The 19,586-nt window shown below is 36.3% G+C and overlaps 2 protein-coding genes across 4 annotated transcripts; one reads left to right on the top strand and one right to left on the bottom strand.

Annotated features, from left to right (window-relative positions):
- Positions 1-337: 337 nt before the first annotated feature.
- nadk2 (NAD kinase 2, mitochondrial) lies at positions 338-6,277 on the bottom strand. 3 transcript variants are annotated; one of them, XM_052536911.1, is made up of 13 exons: positions 6,225-6,277; positions 5,341-5,484; positions 3,728-3,816; positions 3,551-3,639; positions 3,362-3,443; positions 3,195-3,278; positions 2,415-2,551; positions 1,695-1,782; positions 1,415-1,558; positions 1,270-1,325; positions 1,123-1,176; positions 749-872; positions 338-496 (listed from the first exon to the last, which is right to left on the bottom strand). In XM_052536911.1, the coding sequence occupies exons 1-13, from the start codon at positions 6,234-6,236 to the stop codon at positions 361-363; spliced, it is 1,239 nt and encodes a 412-aa protein (XP_052392871.1). In that variant the 5' UTR covers positions 6,237-6,277; the 3' UTR covers positions 338-360. The 3 variants fall into 3 exon arrangements, with proteins under 3 accessions (XP_052392871.1, XP_052392869.1, XP_052392870.1); XM_052536909.1 differs by having other exon boundaries at positions 5,341-6,260; XM_052536910.1 differs by having other exon boundaries at positions 1,415-1,510; positions 5,341-6,259.
- An 825-nt stretch (positions 6,278-7,102) lies between these two features.
- gdpd4b (glycerophosphodiester phosphodiesterase domain containing 4b) lies at positions 7,103-19,295 on the top strand. Its single transcript, XM_052536342.1, has 16 exons — positions 7,103-7,506; positions 8,165-8,364; positions 8,660-8,763; positions 8,963-9,056; positions 9,337-9,396; positions 9,489-9,587; positions 9,663-9,756; positions 9,880-10,025; positions 10,873-10,955; positions 11,064-11,214; positions 11,306-11,530; positions 11,677-11,834; positions 14,563-14,710; positions 14,794-14,876; positions 14,997-15,076; positions 18,548-19,295. Exons 2-16 carry the CDS (start codon positions 8,185-8,187, stop codon positions 18,610-18,612), a joined length of 1,770 nt encoding a protein of 589 aa, XP_052392302.1. The 5' UTR covers positions 7,103-7,506; positions 8,165-8,184; the 3' UTR covers positions 18,613-19,295.
- The last annotated feature ends 291 nt before the right edge of the window (positions 19,296-19,586 follow it).

Genomic DNA, 19,586 nt, shown 5'->3' with positions numbered 1-19,586 from the left:
ACTTCTGTGCATGTTTGGCACAACAGTATTCAGTTATCTTTGAGTACACGATCTTAAACAATTGCATCACATTTCTAACACACTGATGGCTGATCTAGTGATGTGACAATATAATGCTGGTGTATTTGATAGGAAAAGTATTTAGTTTATTTCTGTATTCTACAAACAAGAGGATCATTTCAGCACACTCTACAGAAGTGTGAAATTCTGATATATAAATTTATATATATGTTCATTTCAACTGCAAACTCCATCCTCCCTTAAAACTGAGTGCTTAAAGAACCTGCTGTCCATCTCAAAGTCCGGCTTAAAAGACAATTATTCAGTCTTCAATAAATAGAGTTTGACGTGTCAAAGGATTTAATCAAGAATGACCGTTCGCAACAGGTCCTCCTCGTTTAAGCTGATTGTAGCAATGGCACCATCATTAAACTCGAAGGACGTCCCACCATCCACCACCATGCAGGCATCCCAGCACCTTGAGCGGACGCAGACCCTGCCCAAAACAAACATGAGCACAGTGTTTTCATCTTGCAGGCTTGTGTAGTCACAAACATAGGGAAAAACAGTTAATGCACTAGGTATTATGAATTAAACTAATTTTACAGCATTTATGGATTCAAAATGTTCAGATTTCATATCAGGTTATACAATTTTGAAATGTAAATTTTTTTTTTCTGTAAACCAAGATTAATATATTATTAATACTTAATCATTTTCCAGACAGTTGTGAGAAGTTGGAGCTCACTTTTTGGCAAAACCTCTTTGTTGGCTATTGGAAAATACTCTGTTGACTATTGGCTCCCTTATACTGAAGAAAAGTTTGTCCTCCTCTGGGTCAAAGATCAGCGACTCGTTGTATGTTTCAGTCACTGAACATAAAAAAAGAGACCAACTATTTAATGTGCAGAATATAAAATGTATACATTTAAACTATTGCAACAATGAGGAAAAGTTATTTTATTTAATTTGACATTTAAACCATTTTTAAAATGTCATTTTAAAATACAAAATGATACTTCAGTCACTGAGCACACTAATAAGGAGTAGTTATAAAAAAAAATATATATATATTGTAGATTTATTTATACTTTTATAAACAAAAACAGACTTTGAACTTACCACTCTCAATGAACTCCCGATTTAGAGGAACATCCAAACCAGTTTTTAATTTACCTAGGGTACAGAAAAGAAATATCATGCTTGATTAGAAACATATGTAATGGAGAATGTGTATAATATATTAACTTTTGTTTTTGAGTTCCTAACCTATTCTAAGGACATCCTCCACTGCCTGCTCCACGAGTTTATTAATATTGTAGGACCTGGATGAAGGAAGAGTTAAAGATTCTGTAAGTCTTACATCTCTTGACATGTTTTGAGAGCACTTCAGTACAGCACTGCTCTGACTCACCAGGCTTTAGATCCAGTTCCAGTGCAAATGCTAAGTCCTGAGCTCTTCTGCTTCTCCCACGGCCCGTCATCGATGGAGATTTCGTAGTATGAAGCCCTATGAAGCGAGAGGTTAAGATGGGGTTTGAAGGATTTATACTTCAACCTGTGGCAAACAGAAATCCACAAGTAAGGGGAGATGGGGGATGCATGGAGGAAAGGAGGAAAAGTGCTTGATGAAAAGCAATGTTCTGGATGGCCACTGCTTCTTTATATACTGAATAGTGGGTGGGGATAAATACCTGGATGAAAGGGACTCCCCAATGAAGATCTCATTGAGCCCTCGGACAGGGAGTAGGTGAGGCCTTTCAGAACTGTCGTGTGTCCTACCTGTCACAAAAACATGATAGCATTGTTATCTTTGTGCCTTCTGGAACGATAGTTTTTGTAGTCTATACAGCACAAAGATGCCACAAACATGTTCAGAGCAAAATCTTCTAACAAAATAATAAAGTCAGGGTGGAGTTTTATTACTGCTTTTCTTAAAAACATATAAAATATATATTTATTTGGTACACGCTATGTTATACTATTATGTAACATGACACCTGCATTAAACAAGAAAATGCCAGTAGACAAAATACTAAAAATCTAATTCTGAAGAAAACTTATTAAAATTAAGACATCGAATTAAACGGAAAGTAAAATACTAATTAAAACTATGTTTATAAATGATATAATTATGATTATAATTTATTTTTTTTATGTGTACAAAATTTTTATTATTTTATTGAAAAAAAAAAAAAAAACATCTTACTCCTGTAATAAAAATAATGAAAATCAGCACAGCATATTTAATTATTTTTTATATTTAAATAACTAATAACTAATTCAATCTAATACAGAAATAAAATGATATTTTGCTGTGAAATCGATCCTGGAAATTTCTGGAGCGTATTTGCAAAAATTAGAATTGTGGATCAGAAGAATGTTTTGTTGAGATAGCAATGTGTACATCGTACTGCTCTGAGTTTGAGTGGTGATGCGGTGCGCCTTGCTGTGCTGCTCGAGGCTCAGCTGCAGCTCGTGCAGGTCCACTGGAGTCGGATTGATCCCGGTGCCCTCCAAATACATACGGATACGCTGACGCCACTGCCACCTAACGGAGACAGTTACTTTTTAGAAAACAGAAGGAATAAAAGAGACAGGGAGGTACATCATAGAAACAAAAAAAGCAGGTAGAATGATGAGAAGAATAAAAAAGGGGACCCCCCAAAAAACAGGCAGTTCTAAAGTGGCATCATATGGGTCAGGTTCAATGTTGCCTATTACTTTTCTCCACAGTGGTAAGGCTCGATCAATCACAGTTATTTATGATTAAAGGATAATTTAGACATTTAATTTTATAGAATTGGTTGGAGTGGATTTTTATGTGTATGCCAGGTGCTAATCATCAGCTACTCATAACCTATAATTCTTAGTGGACAAATGGTTTCGTTGGCACACAAACACGTCCCTAGCCTTGAATACGGCTTAATGGGGGATTTGGCTTTCTAAGATAGAAAGCACCTCCCCCAAGAGGAAGATAAATGTGTCCCATAAGAAATATTTATTAGCTACTAACATTAGCTTTCCTGTGGGGTACATGGTCTATATCAATCTTATTTTTAATAAGAATTGCTCACTTGAATTAAAACTTCTTGAACTAACAGTACTTTTGCAGAGTGCTTCTAGAAGAGGTGTGGAAGAAAACAACTGAGTGCAAATGGGATTACTGTGGAGTGTAAGTAAGAGGTACCCACCTGAACTCCCCCTTCCTGAGTTTCTGTAAGGCCTCAGAAAAGGCGTGTGTATAGTGCACAGGTAAACACAGGTGACCTTCTGACCTTTAGATACAAAAACAAACACAGCTACATTATAGATTTATAAAACAAATAAGAATCATTTATGATAAGGGATTTTTTATTACCTTTCTGGGTCTGTATTGACCCCCAATACAGGTTTGTTCTTATCATACACTTTACTGGCAACTAGTAGCATGGTGCCATCACCTAAGAAATAAACAAGTCTATTAGAATTTACCAAAAGAGAAAACTATTTCTCATGTGTAGACTGGAGTTAAAATGATCAAGCATTAAAGGCTAAACCTGAGCTTTACCTCCAGCAGAGATGATGGCATCAGCCCATCTTACTGTGTCCTCATCATACTCTCCTCTTTTGACAATGCGCACCTCAATGCCTTCTTTCCTACAAAAATGAAAGACGAGCGGTTTTGAAAAACTGTTTGAAAATTCCTTCAAATAATGTCAGTTTCCATTTCTGATCATCCTCTTACTGTAGGCTGTCCACAATCTGTCCAACATTGAAGGTGTGTACATTGTGTCTCTCCAGAAGCCCAATGTAACTGGATCCTTTCAGTGCAAGCTGTGATGACGATTTGAAGACAGGTCAAAAAAAAAAGTGAGGTCAAAAGTATTAGATAAAATTATAGTTTACAAAGTTAACCCTTCAATACATCCAGATATATAAAGATACCATTTTTATGAAGATATTTGTTCATTTAATATCCAAATATAAAAATTTGCTGAAGCCATCAACCTGCATTATTTCAAATTATTTTAATAATCAGGTTTAACTGTGGAAAAAATACATTACCTATAATTCTGCAAAGAAACCTCCCCCATTCAGAAAATAGCAACAAGCAAAAGTGCGCCAAAATAACCCAAAAGTGCCCATCCACTCCCATAAAGCATAACAAATGATATATGCTGAATTTGGAAATCCACAAAAGTGTACTACTATTATTTTTATTTTTTGCCACTGAAAGATGTAAAAATTAGCAAGAGTACAATACTAGTGGGTGGATCTGAACCCAGCAATCAAGCCAGTTTTCATATGCACATTCAAATGACTTAAAAATATTAGGGATGCACGATATTGGATTTTGGCCGATATTCGATATGCCGATATTTTCAAAATAATTTTGGCCGATGCCGATATCGATATATATACAAATTTTTCGCCTGATATATTTTAACTTTAATTTTACTGAAGAGAAATCCATGTATCTCTTCTGTACTGATTCTACCATAAATGTATTATTTTACAAATGTAGACAGACATTCACATTTGAAAAACAGGTCAATTATTTTACTTGGAGAATATTGGTTTGGCTCATCGTCAGAAATATTCATATCGGCCGATACCGATGATGGTCATTTTAAGCGATACCGATGTTGTGCCGATATTATCGTGCATCTCTAAAAAATATGTATATGCATATTTTTGCAGTTAACGTCAAATATGTCAATAGTTGGATATTTCTAAATCGTTTTTAATTTAATTGCTATTTGCAATGCTTCAGGGGATTGTAGTTTGTAAGACTTTTCTATTTTTTTTTTTGTAAGCTTTATGGCTTAAATCAAGACTTTTTTTTTTTTTTTTTTTGGTAAATCCCTATGGGGAAATTGAATGGGAAAAATAATTCCTAAATCAAGGCTGCTGGAAAAGTATATATATATATGTATATGTATATGTATATATATATATATATAAAACACCATCGCCAGCTGGTAGATTTTGAATCAGCATTTTGCATATTACTTAAATGTTTAATAAAATGTATGACAATAAAAATGCATACATGTATTGTACCTAAGGCTATAACACTATTAATCTACTGTTGTGTATACTACTATACACAAACAGTCTGAAAGAACAGTGTGTTAATGCGGAATGTATAGAACTGTGCCGTTAATATGTAGGGCAACCTTATTTGGGTTAGAGTAGACTATTAAGCGGGTTTACATTTCTAAGTAAAAAAAAATTAAGTAACACACCTGTGGTTAACATTACCTTAAGAGACTTTACGTCTATTTTTATACAGCACCCGCCCTACAAGCACTAACAAGATAAAGCGGTGTGTCTGATAAACAAATGTCTGCTTACCAACTGTTTAAGGTCCTCCTCGGACAGTCCCGCATAGCGATATCTCTGCTGCTCGAATTCATACCGCGTGGTCTTCGTCACAACAGCCACCTTCGCCGGTTTGAAGCCACATTCAGCTCGCGAAGCAGCTTTACACGCGGCGGTCTGATGAAAACACAGACGACTACAATAGCTCCCAGTGAAACCCGCAACTAGTGGATTTCCATAGGAAAGGGATTTCCTTAAAGCTCGGGATAGCATTATACTACCGCACAATAGTATTGGGGAAAATGACCAGAAACCACAAAATGAATTACACAATGAAAATAGTCAGTCATTCAGTGCTTGAATCCTGTCCTCCTCATTAAAGGAGCTTAAAGGCTTCAATATGCTGCAGGTGCTTTACGGAGTAAATAAAAGCAGTGTAAACTGCACTAAACACACAAGACTGATTTATATATGGGATTGTAAGGTGTTAAAGTTACTTAATCAGCAGTATTCGGTGACTGACAGTTCACCTGCTAACAAAGGTATAGCACCTAATCTTACTTTTTGAACATATGACCACAGCAGCTCTGACTGATCTGACTTTAGCGGCTCCGTAGTGTCTGAAGCACAGAAGGTCACGTTTTCTGAAGGTTTCGTGCACTATACCCTTTCTTAGTGTACGTGAACAGCTAGCTGATTAACGTACAGCTGTCAGTTTTAGCATGACAACCTGGCCACCAACTCTACCTCCCCAAGCGGTGACCGATCACATCCCCGTCTATCTGCCCTCAGACATCTGAACGACGGAGAGCGCAAGTCTAAGCGATCTACGGAAACCCGGCGTTTAACGTCTGCTTAAATACAGCTCTTCAAATCAAAAACTTCAGGCTAATAAAAACATCAGATCCCACACTCACACATGCCGCCATCTTTTAAGCACGTAGCGCTGACTCGGTGGGCGTGGCTTTGGATAGAGTTTTTTTTGTGCTAGTGTGTCCATTCTGTACGGGATCATTGAAGTCTAGGTGTCTAATACATCATATTTATGATTAATATCTCAACAATTTACCCTAAGATTTCTAGATAACAATTAAAAAATATATATTGCAATAACTTAAGACCATGATATTTCTGTAACACAGTTTTTTCCATAGTTGTTGACACTATGGAAAATTATATTAAAAAAGTTTCATGAAATGTAGCAAGTTCTAGAAAAAAGTACTTTTTATTATAGCAGTTATAATTAATAATGAACTCAGTGTTTTGTAATGTACCCCCTAGTTTTTATTTTTTATGTATCTTACATCATATTATTTTTTATGTTTATAGTTTATTGTTTAAGCTCAGTAAAAAAGAATCGAATTAATTGCTGGGCATTGTGAGTCCAATTAATTTTATCTTCTTGTATCTTCTTCCTTGCTTGGAAGGAAAGCTTGAGCTTGATGTTCAAAGTGTTAAAATAATGTAGAAGGACGAATAGTTCAGGAAGACAAGCTCTTTCATTCTAAAAACTTCTTGAGTGTGGTACCTTGGATAACTGCCGAACAGAATGCACGAGAGTTCTTGCCAACCACAATGAACTACATTGAACTCTGAAGCAAGATAGATTATAACCCTACCCTTTTTAAAAACGTCCCTTCTTCCAGCACTTGACAGTGACTTAGCATATAGGATGCGTAAATAATTGCTATGGGAATTTTATTTAGGGCTCCACTGTGCTTGTCTTGTAAACTTGCGTCGCATTCGATTTACTGTTTAATAGACCAGTTATATATGTTTATTAAAAATTAATTGGTCATACCGATTTTTCAATTAATCAAAAATGGGTCTCCATACATCATATATCAGTAGTTTCCCACAGTTTCGTCAAGACGTAAATAAGCAATCAAAAATGTACGTGCACTGAAAGTGCAAAGCGGCCCTATTGTTATGCAAATTCAATTACATTTAACAGACGCGGACGCACAAAAACACTACCATTCAGTATCTCAGAGACACAAACCCAAGCAGAAAATGTTTTAATCTAGAACTCGATATTTTTTCACGCTCTCGTTCCCCATAACTGCAGTGCCACACAGTAGGTCAGTGAAGAAGCTACGGGGGGTATTTCCTTTCACTTGAGAAAGAGAAGCGGACAGCACACGGACAGACGGAGACACCGGCGCGCTTGACGTGACGGCCACCAGCTTCAGTTAATCGGTGAGATACTCAACCTTTGCACCCACAAACAACATTTTGGCACGATTACCATACTGAAAAGCGATTATGTAAACAAGTTTGTCGGCTAGTGTCAACGTGATGTCCTTTCTGTGGGCTGAAAGTGCATGAATAAATGAGGGATGTGGGACATTAGTGCTTCGCGTTATGAATACTTGTTTTGTTTCAAGGCTGAAAACTTGGTGTCTTCAGTATCTGTAATCTACTTCTTTTCAGTCACATGTTAATCAAGGCATAAGTATGCAATGCGTCTTGCTGTAAATAAAATACCACTGAAAAATACAAATTCTGACCGCTGTCCGGAAAACAGGAGGCGACAGTGAACGAATAGCAATTATTATTTATATTATAGATTAATTATTTAGTACAATTGCATCATTATTAGTGTTTTTATTTGTATTCTTTCAGGATGAGAGTCATAGCCAAGCGTTGTATAATCAGCCTGGCTTATGTAATGAAATGTAATTAAAATTGTACAATTGGAAATTACACTGGCATAGCTGAAAAAAAAAACATTATTAAAGTGACATTTTTAATATAACGTACTGATTATTAGTAGCTAACATCATCTCTATGCTTTAAACATAAACTGTAAAATCATTAAGGAATGAAAGTACTTGTTTTATTTATACATTGACAGAACCCTCATTCATCTCGCTTATGGGCGCAACACAGACCGAGCCAACCCTGAAGTTGGGAAAGCTGGAAATGGCCCGTCAGAGGCTGCTTCAGCGTTATGAGCACCAGCCCTTTGTCTCCTGTCTAGCTGGACTCTACGGCTGTCAGTGGAGGCGTAATCAGCTCACACATGCTCAGCCTGGACACTGCTGCTGCTCGAAGGTGTTCTCGGACTTTTAACTTATACTGCTCATGCTGAGATCATTTAAAATGTATCTGTTCACTTAAGCAAGTTAACTTGATCGAAGCAAATATGCATTGCTTCTCACAGTGAGAGGAAATTTTGATGCAAAAAAAGTACTTCAAAAATTCCCTTATGAGGTTTTTTTGTCCTTACATGCCCATGTGTGATTATTATAGTAATATTTAGGTCAGGTTGAAATTGCAATGTTAGTAAACCAGTTATTTATGCATTATATAATGGCTTAAAAAGGCTTAACTGTGTTTAATCTTGCAGCTGGAGTGTGGCAGTTTTGCTCTGATCGTTCTGACATTTTGTCTCAGTCTGGTGTTCCTGTACTTCTGGAGTGAAGCACAGAATGACTACAATGACTTTGACTGGTTTGTGTCACACATAAAAGATATATTTTAGATATTTTATTGACTTCCATTATTCATTACTGTTATTTTGTTTAAACAAAGTTGTTTTCCAACATTTCTTTTAATAGTTCAGTAGACACATACATTTTTTAAAGATCGCTCAATTTAGGTAATTTAGCTGGAATACACTAAAGTAATATTTCTTCTGCTTTGCCTGCAGGTTTAATTTTGGTAACCTTGGCTTCTGGTTTCCATGGTCCATAGTTTTGTTGATTCTTGCTGTTTTTTTGTTCACTTATGTTGCTGTTTTGCTGGTATGTGCTTTAAGTAAAGTCATTCTCATAATAACCACTGTTTGAATCTTTTTTTTTTTTTCAAACAAAAATAATACATTTTTTTCAAAAGCAAAAAACTCACAGTTAAGAAATCACTATAAGAGTTTAATGTTCTTCACTGTGACATTAAATGTACCTCTTGGATCATAGTTGTCAATGTTTTTAACTGTTTTGCCTTTCATTCTTAAAAGTCTCCATAACAAGTTACTAAAAGGTCCATCCGATAATCTGCTATTAAGAAATATGTTTACATTCACAGCTGCTGGCAGTTTGTCTTCTCTCAGAAGGCCAGAGGTTATATTTACATCGGTGTCACAAGGTAATTTCATCCACATCTCATCTGTGTAACAAACTAAATGTCTGAGATTTTATGCTTTACACTTTTAAATGGATGGTCATCTCTTTTGATAGATCGGGATCTCAGTGACTTTGATTCTCTCCATCGTGGCCTCATCTGTTCTCACAGATTTATGGAGCAAGGAGTGGAAGACTGTACTTTTATCTTTTCAGGCATGTTTCCTATCATTATATTAATATTGGAGCACATAACTGTGATATTTAATGTCCTCCTTTCCCATTTGTCAGGTAACTGCTCCATATCTACACATAGGTGGTGTAGTTTTAATGACCCTATTATCTTGGCCAATAGCCATGCATGTCTTCCGTATCAATATCAGAGGTAAGGATGATTTTTTAGGTATAATATATTTCCAATTATCCTTTTTTTTAACCACCCTGATGCATCTTGTAACACAGAAAGTGCATCTTTGTATGGTGAATTCTCTGCCTGTGTTTGCTTTAGTGAGAGGGATGGCCATCACGGTGCTGTACATAACTGTTCTAGTGACTCTGTTCTTGGTTCCTCTGGGCATGTACTCCCCCTGCATTAAAGAGCGGAGCAGTCTGGGATCAGCTCCTGCTTTAATTGGACACAGGGGAGCACCAATGGTACATTTTGTTATTCTTCTTAGACTTTTCTGGTTCAAGCACCAACCTTTGACTGTTAATGTTTTTTTCTATGTTAAGAAAATATTTTCTAGTTTAGGCAAGGCACCCCAGATGAGCAGGGTAAAAAATAACTACCGGTAGATATTACCATACTTCAATTGAAAAAAAAAAAAAAGTTTTCTGAAATGTTATGTTTAAATATGCAAATTAAGAAATATCTTATTAAATATGCACTAATTTAGCTATTTTCCAGAACAGGAATCTGAACACTGGAGCCAGGTTCAAAATTCTTGTTTCGTTTTGTTGACATGTTAGAGTTAAATCATTTTATAATAGGGATTTTGGATATCTCCTTTTATCGCGCCATAATTCAGAAAATACTGTCAACAGTTAGCAGAAATTGTGTTTTGTGTTAGGAGTAAAGTGTTGTATAAAATCAGGAAAATTATATATTAAAATACACTGGAGTAAAAAAAAAAAAAAAAAAAAAAAAAGTAAAAGCCTTGTCTCAATGCATGAAAAAAAAGCTAATTTTGAGAAAAGTCTTTAAAGATATGTATTGTAAATCTACAAATGCAAATAGATAAAGTGCAGTAAAATAAACACTTTCTACTTATTTTCACTAGTATGAAAAAATTACATTATGTACAAATGAAAATGCCAAATAACCCAAAATCTTAAAATTGACCAGTGCATGAAAAACTTTGCTTAATGTGATCAATTTACTCCTAGATCAGTATTTCCCAAACAATTATATCAAAACTGTAGCTGTACAACATTTATAAAACATGCAATGTGCCATGTGCAGACTGAAAATAAGCAACGCCTTTGTTTTATCATCTCTCAGCTTGCCCCTGAAAATACCTTCATGTCTTTTGAGAAGGCATTGGTAGCTGGAGCTGATGGACTGGAGACAGATGTAACTATCAGGTCACTTCTTTTACACCAAAGAAGCTCCAAAGCAAGCCTATTTTATTCATAATGCATCTTTATTTGAACAAAAAGTTCTCTATAACATTGTTTTGTCTCTTGCTGCAGTTATGATGGAGTTCCTTTCCTCATGCACGATAAGAACCTACGCAGGACAACTAATGTAAAAGACGTGTTCCCAAACTGGACACACACCTCACCTGCCATGTTTACATGGAGAGAACTGCAGAGTCTCAATGCTGGATCCTGGTTCTTCTCTGTAAGTCTTCAGGATGCTTTTTTTACTCCTGAAAAATTGGTTGTTGTCTTACATTAAACAAAGGGTATTTTAATTATTATTTCCCACTCAGCAAGACCCCTTTGGGACAGCTTCATCTCTGAGCCCAGATGAACATTTGCAAGCTCAGAATCAGTCTGTTTGCACACTGAGGGACTTCCTGGATCTGGCTGCTCAACATGGAAAACTAGTGATCTTTGATCTATATCGGCCGCCCAGGGGTCACCCTTATAGAGATGCCTGGATATCCCGCACTCTAGATGTCATCAAAAACGAGTCATCCATTCACTCCAGTCAGGTGTGCCATTACACTGTTAAATTTTGGGGTTTACTCTGATAAATAAAACAATCTAAAAGTCTTTTCCTAAATAAGTTACTCTCTTGTGGTCTTTATGAAGATTCTATAAATTACATATTATACATGTCTGTTGTGTTTTTACCTAGGTATTGTGGTTGCCTCCAGAGCTCAGAGAGTTTGTACAAGAAATCGACCCAGAGTTACAGCAGACAACAGCGGATCTAGCACCAGTGGAGGACCTTCAGAGCAGACACATATCCAGACTCAACATCCATTACAGCTCCATGTCAGAGAAAGAAATCAGGTTCCAGTACATTATTTAAAATTATATATACATATATATAATATATACATACAGACAAATCATGGGTCATAGGAGGGGATGCTCCCAATCAAATTATTTAGGCTAAGCATCAGCATTCACAAACCACTGTCCACTGTTTTTCCACATTTTTAACATAAAAGAATGCAATGAGCTCATAATCACGACTTCATAAATGGGAAATAGGAAGTTTCCGATAGCACATGGAGACAGCAGAGAAGCGCTCTCGCTCGACACAGTGGAGTGCATTGTTTTGTTAAATTTGTGGTTTATTATTTTTAGTCATATGGGATGCAGTAACACATGGACCCTCCCAAAATATATTGTTTTATACATCTATCACTTTTGCAGCTCAGTAATATTCACGCAATCATGCAGCTCGCAACAGAAGATCTGCACTCCGGTGCGGTTAGCGCTCACTCTCACTGATCTATAAGGTGGATTAGGGTAATGTTGGACACTTACAGCTATTTTGACTTGTGCATCATAATTCCATATAATGCCAAATGATACATCAAAATTTTATATCATTATGAAATCCCCAAGATGTTCCCTATCTGAATCAGAAGACATTTTTCAGAAATTGTAATTAATGGGCAAATGGCACATATATTTGTGCTCCTTGTGCCAAATCGTTTAAGAATTGATGCATTTTCTCATGTTGCACAGCTCATGCTCAAATCTGGGACACTATGTTTTGGCTTATAAACAGTGTTTGTTGTCTTCATAAGTCAAAAAAAAATATTAACCTATATGTTAATTTATGTAATGTTAAATACAATTTTAAAAATTATTTAAAATAATTTATTAATTACAACAACAATAATAACCATGCAATGAAGTCAAAAATGTAAAATTGAACTTAATAAAGATAATTTAATAAACAAGTTTTGAAAAGATGTAAAATTTGGAACATGGAATGCCTTTAAAACTGTTATTAATCTTCTATAAACTTCTAATATATATATATATATAATATATGTAATGGTAAAAACTATTCATAACAGAAATAAGCAGTCCTAGGCAGTGTTGGAAACTCGGCAGCGAAGACCAGGAGTCATCATCTTTACCTCAAAATATAATACACTATGTACATAACCTTACATTTTCATGGGATGCTATGTCAGAACATAGGATCAGCATATTTTAAACAGATTCTTACATTTGTAATCGCACAGTCCCCCCTTTGAAAGCTCTAAAAACTCTCACATAATACGAATTTAAACCTTCATAAGTCCATTCTATGGCCTGTGTTTCTTGACATAAGCCCCATCATGCATTCATGTAACTTGAAAAGGTTACAGGCACATATAACTTATTCTGTGTCTTGTCCTAGATTTACTTAGTTGTAATAGTTCTCTTTAGAACCATAACTGTTGACACATATGACATGGATGGTAACATGTCGCACAAACTACATGATGACACAGAAAACCTTGTAGCATTAGAGAGGAAGTCCTGATGTCCATGGAGCCTGAATAGCTGTGAAGTCTGTTTTCAGTAGTCCACTTCCCACGTAGATTCACTCAGATGACTCTTTGTCCTCATGAAGCTTGTTCATGGATGTCTGAACTGATGCTTTACACCAGGGTGTCACATATGGAAATGACTTCTCATGCACACATACCTGCAACACAAGAAAACAAAGAAACAGCAGACCAGCAGTATTCAAGCAGTGGTTTTAAGTCTGGTGATCGTATAGTGTTTTTCTCAATCTAGTTTAAAGTAATTTGACACCTATGGACCAGTGAGGTGGGGATACAACTACTGATAGGGGAAACCTATGAGGAAGACTTCACCACAGGGTTGGCCCCCGAGGTCTGTTGCACTTTGCTTCTTCTTTGGGCTCTAGCCATCTCTCAATGGAAGGAAGTGACAGTCACCTTCCTGTAGTTTTATTTACAAAGTATCTTTCATCTTTATTGTACTTTACTGGGTAATTGAATCACTCACATCCCTAACAGTTAACACCTGAGCAAGCAGCTCCAACAGTTAGGTGACGTGGGGAGGGGCTGCTTCAGACTGGACTGAGTAGGAATTGAGTAAAGCTGTTAATTTCTCCTAATGTCTTTTCCTACACTCTTTCATCCAGTGTCCAGATTTACCACAGTAATGACAACTGCCCTCCCTCTTAGGACTTTTACGTTTCTGTCGGTTGTCTGTGTTGACCTGAAAGGATGCTGCTGCAAACTTTACTCTGGCGTTGACATCAGAGTCTCTTTCCCAAGTAGCTAACCTTTCCAAGTTGTTTTGCAGGCTTCCAGTGGACCATGTAAGATCTAAGAATGGCTATCAGATATTCTTTTTATATTCTCAAATCACCTTTACTGGCATGTTGTAGTTCAGAATTAACAGCAGACTGCTGAATTCAGATTTAGTTAGAATTTGTGACATCAACTGTGTGACTTCTGCTTGCGACATGTCATAGAGATGCATTTTGCTGATCAATACTCTTCTAAATCCAGAAAAATGTGTGCGCGTTGAGGGTAAGCTCTGGTATAGTCTCTCTATATCTTTAAGTCTTCTCTCTATATCTCTATATCTTTATGATAGTAAATAAGGTGTGATAATGTGTAAAATGTTGAAGGCGTCTGAATCAATTTTGGTTTGATTATGTATACACACACACACACACACACACACACACACACTTTGGAATGTATATATCATACATTGGGATATATTGTGTCTGACTTTTTATTGATTACAGAAAATATTCTGCTGCTAACATTAGCACCAACCTGTATGTGATCAGCGAGCCGTGGCTATATTCTCTTGCCTGGTGCGCAGGAGCTGATTCTGTCGCCACTAATGCTGTTCACATCCTCAAGAACCTGCAAAGACCGCTCTTTCTCATGGTACATGACTCACATCTACAGTTCTCAGGGATTCGTCCATCCTTTATTCTTTTTCCTGTGGTTTTCCTCTCTGTTTCTCACAGACGCCAGATGAGTACAGGCTTATGTGGACTCTTACTGACATCACTTCTCTTATTCTTGTCGTGATTATCTTTGTGTTTCACTGGTGAGTCTGAGCACAGAATTTACCACATCTCACTGTGACAGTGAACATGTAGCTGCAGTCTGAAATCTTTCTGTAGTACAAAAGACACTATGTAGGCTGTTAATGGTGATGTATTTGCAGGTGGAGGGAGCGTGAGTTGGCTCTCAGTGTGAACAGCAGTTCAGTAATTGAGAATGGGTCCTACAGACAGTTTAGGACAGGTAAGAGGCATTTAACCTTTTAAATCACCAGAGTCAAATGATGATTGAATATTATTTGAATAGTTCACTCAAAAACTAAAAATTGCTGTAAATTTGATGAGTTTGTTTTTTCTTTCAAAAATTTTAATCAAAATACTCACCAGTCACTTTCTCGCCAATGGATCCTCTGCAGTGAATGGGTGCCTTCAGAAATTAGAGTCCAAACAGCTGATAAAAACACAATAATTCACAAGTAATCCACACGACTCCCGTCCATTAATTAAAGTTCCCCTATTATCCCATTTCGAATATTGCTTTTCAGGCAGTGTGTAATGTAGCTGTATGTGTATGTTAATGATCTGCAAAGTTGTAAAGCCGAAAGTGCACAATAAATAAAGTTATCGTCTCCCAAAAGAAAGAATCAACTCTGAACAGCCTAAACGCGTCATCAGTAATTCGAATCCCACGGCTACACATCACGGGGTAATACATTTGCATAATGCCCACCTATTAGGGCTGCACGATTAATCGAACATTATAAATTATGATTGTCAAGTGCATTTAGTCAGTAAAGCCGGTTCTGTGATTAGCAGTAAGTCTCCATCCAGCATTTACTACACTGAGCCATAATTCTCTGACAAGCTATGCAAAATTGCATTCATAATCGCAGACGATATAATTGTAGGATTATGAAATCGACTAAATCGTTTAATGACAGCTGTTTACGTATCTTCTTAGTGAACTTCGTAACAGTGTTGTAGTCGAGTCACCAACTGTCGAGTCTCGAGTCCCAGTGTTCGAGTCCGAGTCCAAGTCCGAGTCACCAAAGAAGAGTCCGAGTCGAGTCCAAGTTGAGTCACCATTACCAGAGTTCGAATCCAAGTTGAGTCTCGAGTCCCGTATTGGATATTATTTTTTAGTTTTTTGAGGAAACAATAGCAACCAACTGAGTTGGTAGGCACTGAAGTCCTTTATATGAAGAAAACATCCTTAAATGTTTTCCTTAAAAAACATAATAAAAAAAAAAACGTCATTTATATCCTGGATGGCATTGGGGGGAGTAAATGATTAGGAAATTTTCATTTTTGTGTGAACTAATCCTTTAACACTGTATTACAAAAATATACTCGGCGAAAAAAAGAAATGTGAATTGTACAAGACACTGTATTTTAAAGATACTTAAAACATAAAAATCAATATGATATGCTAAGAGAGAGAGAGAGAGAGAGAGAATTTGATTTTTGAAAAAAACTATTTATAGAGAGAGTGAGTGTGTGTGTGTGTGTGTGTGTGTGTGTGTGTGTGCTGTGTGTGAGAGAGAGAGTGATTTAGCATGAGTGCGTTTGTATGTGTTCAAGTGAATGTGTGTGTGTGATGGCATTCGCCTGGTCATAAAGCAACATGTAACGATAAGGGCCGTTCAAATATCGCGTCTTTCGCACGCTCAAGTTAGTTATTTCTAATGTAGGCGCACGGTATGCACGCTCATAATGGAAGCGTATGCGCGCTCATGACGGAAGCATCCAGGCGCGTCCGCACCGCATCGAGTTAAAAACATCTAAACTTTTCAGAATGCCGCAAGCGCACCGCGGGTCATGTTACAAGAACTAACCAATCAGCTTCATCCTTTCCCGCAATTGCCCGAGCGCTTTGGAAAAAAAGTCAAGTGAAAGTAAAGTGAGTGACGTCAGTGAGTGTGTTGTCAAGCAAAGAGATCGAGCGGTAGCAGTGTCTGTGAGGGAAAAGAATAGATTCCCTGCTGGTCTTGAGCACGAGACATTTTTTTATATCATTTTTAGTCAAAAACAACATGATGAATGCTCAAGTCCGATTTTATATATCCCCGAGTCCGAGTCCAAGTACGAATCATCAGTCCGCGATCCTTCTGTGAGATGATGTGGCTTCTTAAACGAAATGATCAAGGCACACAATATTTAATTGTATTCTAAGCAGTGATAAAAGTTATGTCGATTAGCATTTCATAATAGATAAACTTTATTATGATGACAATTAAAATAAGAAGAACTCCATAAACCATATATTGCCGTAGTTGTGTGTTTATTAGTCACGTTGAATCAATGAAAGCAGTTAAATCTTTTGTTTATTCAGCTGCATTTCCTGGATTTCTTCTTAGGGCATATTTGGATTTCCAGCGCGAGAGCGCCCTTTGGCCTTTGGATGGATATTTACTGTTGATCTCAGAATCTGCTTCACTGAAAGATACGCATGACAATTGCTGCTTCTGCCTAATCGCGATTTATTGCCTTTGCGATTTAATTCCGATTAATTGTGCAGCCCTACCGCCGATGTTCTTCCCCACCACAGACAAATGGGACCCTGCCCTCAAACACTGTGCTGTAGCTTGTTTGTGTGGTTAACCTCATGTAGAGAAGACGGTGTGCAAGTAATTTTTTTCTTTTTTTTTTTTTACTTCCGAAAGATGAAACTGCAAAGAATCAGTGTTTAAAATATTTTTAAACCACTGTACCGCAGCAGTACAACCCCAATCATTTTAGTGTTCTCGTCATTTGAATGGCATATGCTTCTCTAATCTCGGAAGTGCGGGATTCACAAAACTCTTGTTCTTGAAAGATGGCTCAGTTATGATAAATAATAGATGTTTAAATTTTCTATCGAGCGTTCAAAATACGGAACTAATGCAATGGCGTAACATTTCTGACATGCGCTGTGCGTGGTAGACCACTCACGACAGACTGGCCCATCTGACCAATCAGAGCAGAGTAGGCTGAGGCTCACAGAAAGGAGGAATTTAGAGAGATTGAATCTTAGAGTATCATTGGAAAACGAGGTGATTTAAATGCATATTTTCAGAAAACAAAAGTGTTTTGACCTTGCATGCATGTAACCTATTGTAGGAGACTCCCAAAGCAATATTAGGAAGTAGGAACCTTAAAAATGGCATAATATAGCCACTTAAACAATTTGTGAAGTGAAAAGCTGCATGTTTGTAACACACAACTCCATCATTAAAGCATTTAACTTTAAATCTTGTTTCAAGACAAAATATGAATCTATAATAGTGCTTCCTACATTGAAAAAGTCCGTCCCATGTTGTCCTCTCACTTCAAAATCCACAAAATCCATTTTTGCTTGTAAATGGTGCTTAATCTATCCATAGTTATTTCCTCATTCAGAGGAGATTACATTTTCACTGTAAAAGGCAATATTATGGATTATTAGCCAAAAGCAATGGTTTTAAATTAAAATGATGGATTTGTGTCTTACAAACACACAGCTTTTCACTTCACAGGATATTAATTGATGGATTGTAGTAATTTGTATTACTTGTCCAGCTGTTTGTACTCTCACTCTGACACACTCATTCACTGTAGAGGATCTATTGATGAGCAAGTGATATAATGCTAAATTGCCCCAAATCAGGATTCAGGATGGGATTTTCATTTTTGGGTGAACTATTCCTTTAATCTGGATCTTCAAGACCATAACGCTCATCATGTTTCACATTAACAGATATGAATGATGTGTGGCCTTTATCCAACATGAGTGCTGATGACAAGCAAGAACCATCTCATTGAAGTGCCTGATGAAGTGTTCTGGTTCATATTTAACCCCTTATATAAAAAAACTATAACTGATGCTCAGTTAAACCAGTATAAACCATTGTTTATGTGTATTCATTGAAATGTGTCTGCTGGAAAAAGACAGGCAGGCTGTCTTCACGTGATATGATGGGATACATCCAGTTAACAAATGCTAAGTTCTAGTGACTGATCTCGCACCTCATTTGAATTATGGCTTTTTGCAAGCCCCAGGTTTTATCAAAGATATTTCCACTTCAAGCATGAATGGAAATATTTGTCATGTTTATAAAACAGATTTTTCCTCCACTGAAAAATTGGTGGATCTATTGGATTTGTTTCATCTTAAGTAGTATTTAAAATCCATGTCATGGTTTTGGCTTATTACTCATGGTTTTGGCTTATTACTCCCAGACAATAGTTTAAGATTCCAAGAGGTCATAAATCATTTTTATGCTAACGTTTTGTCCTTTTTGTCTTGTTCTTGTTTAATACACATCTGATTTAGTATCATAGTTAATCCTCACAAGATCATTCAGTGTAATAATTTTTTGGTTATTGCAATACGTTTAACTCATGTTTGTTTTTCTTCATTATTTGGATACTTTATCTTCAAATATTTAATACTGTTACAATCTTGTTATTTTTACTACTTGAATAAATCTTGTGTTTGATAAAAAGTCTGGCAAGAGCATATTGTTTTACACTGAGATTTGCAAGAAACTACAAAACCTTACACAAACGACAAATTGTGTTGTTATTACGTAAACCCATTAAAATATTTTTTGTTAATTTAAATAAAGCAAAATAAATTGATTAGTTGAAAACCTTAAACAAAAAAATTGGAAATGTTATCATGGCAACTTACTGAAATAAGTAAAGTACTAGTAAGTACTAAAATAAATTAAAACAGAAAAAAACTAAAAAAAAAAAAAACACAAAATTACTTAAAAATAAAAAAAATCTAAATA

This window comes from Carassius gibelio, chromosome A21 (genome assembly GCF_023724105.1).
Source record: "Carassius gibelio isolate Cgi1373 ecotype wild population from Czech Republic chromosome A21, carGib1.2-hapl.c, whole genome shotgun sequence".
Classification (NCBI taxonomy): Eukaryota; Metazoa; Chordata; class Actinopteri; order Cypriniformes; family Cyprinidae; genus Carassius; species Carassius gibelio.
The sequence above is the reverse complement of the archived record's forward strand: the minus strand, read 5'-3'. Positions and strand labels throughout refer to the sequence as shown.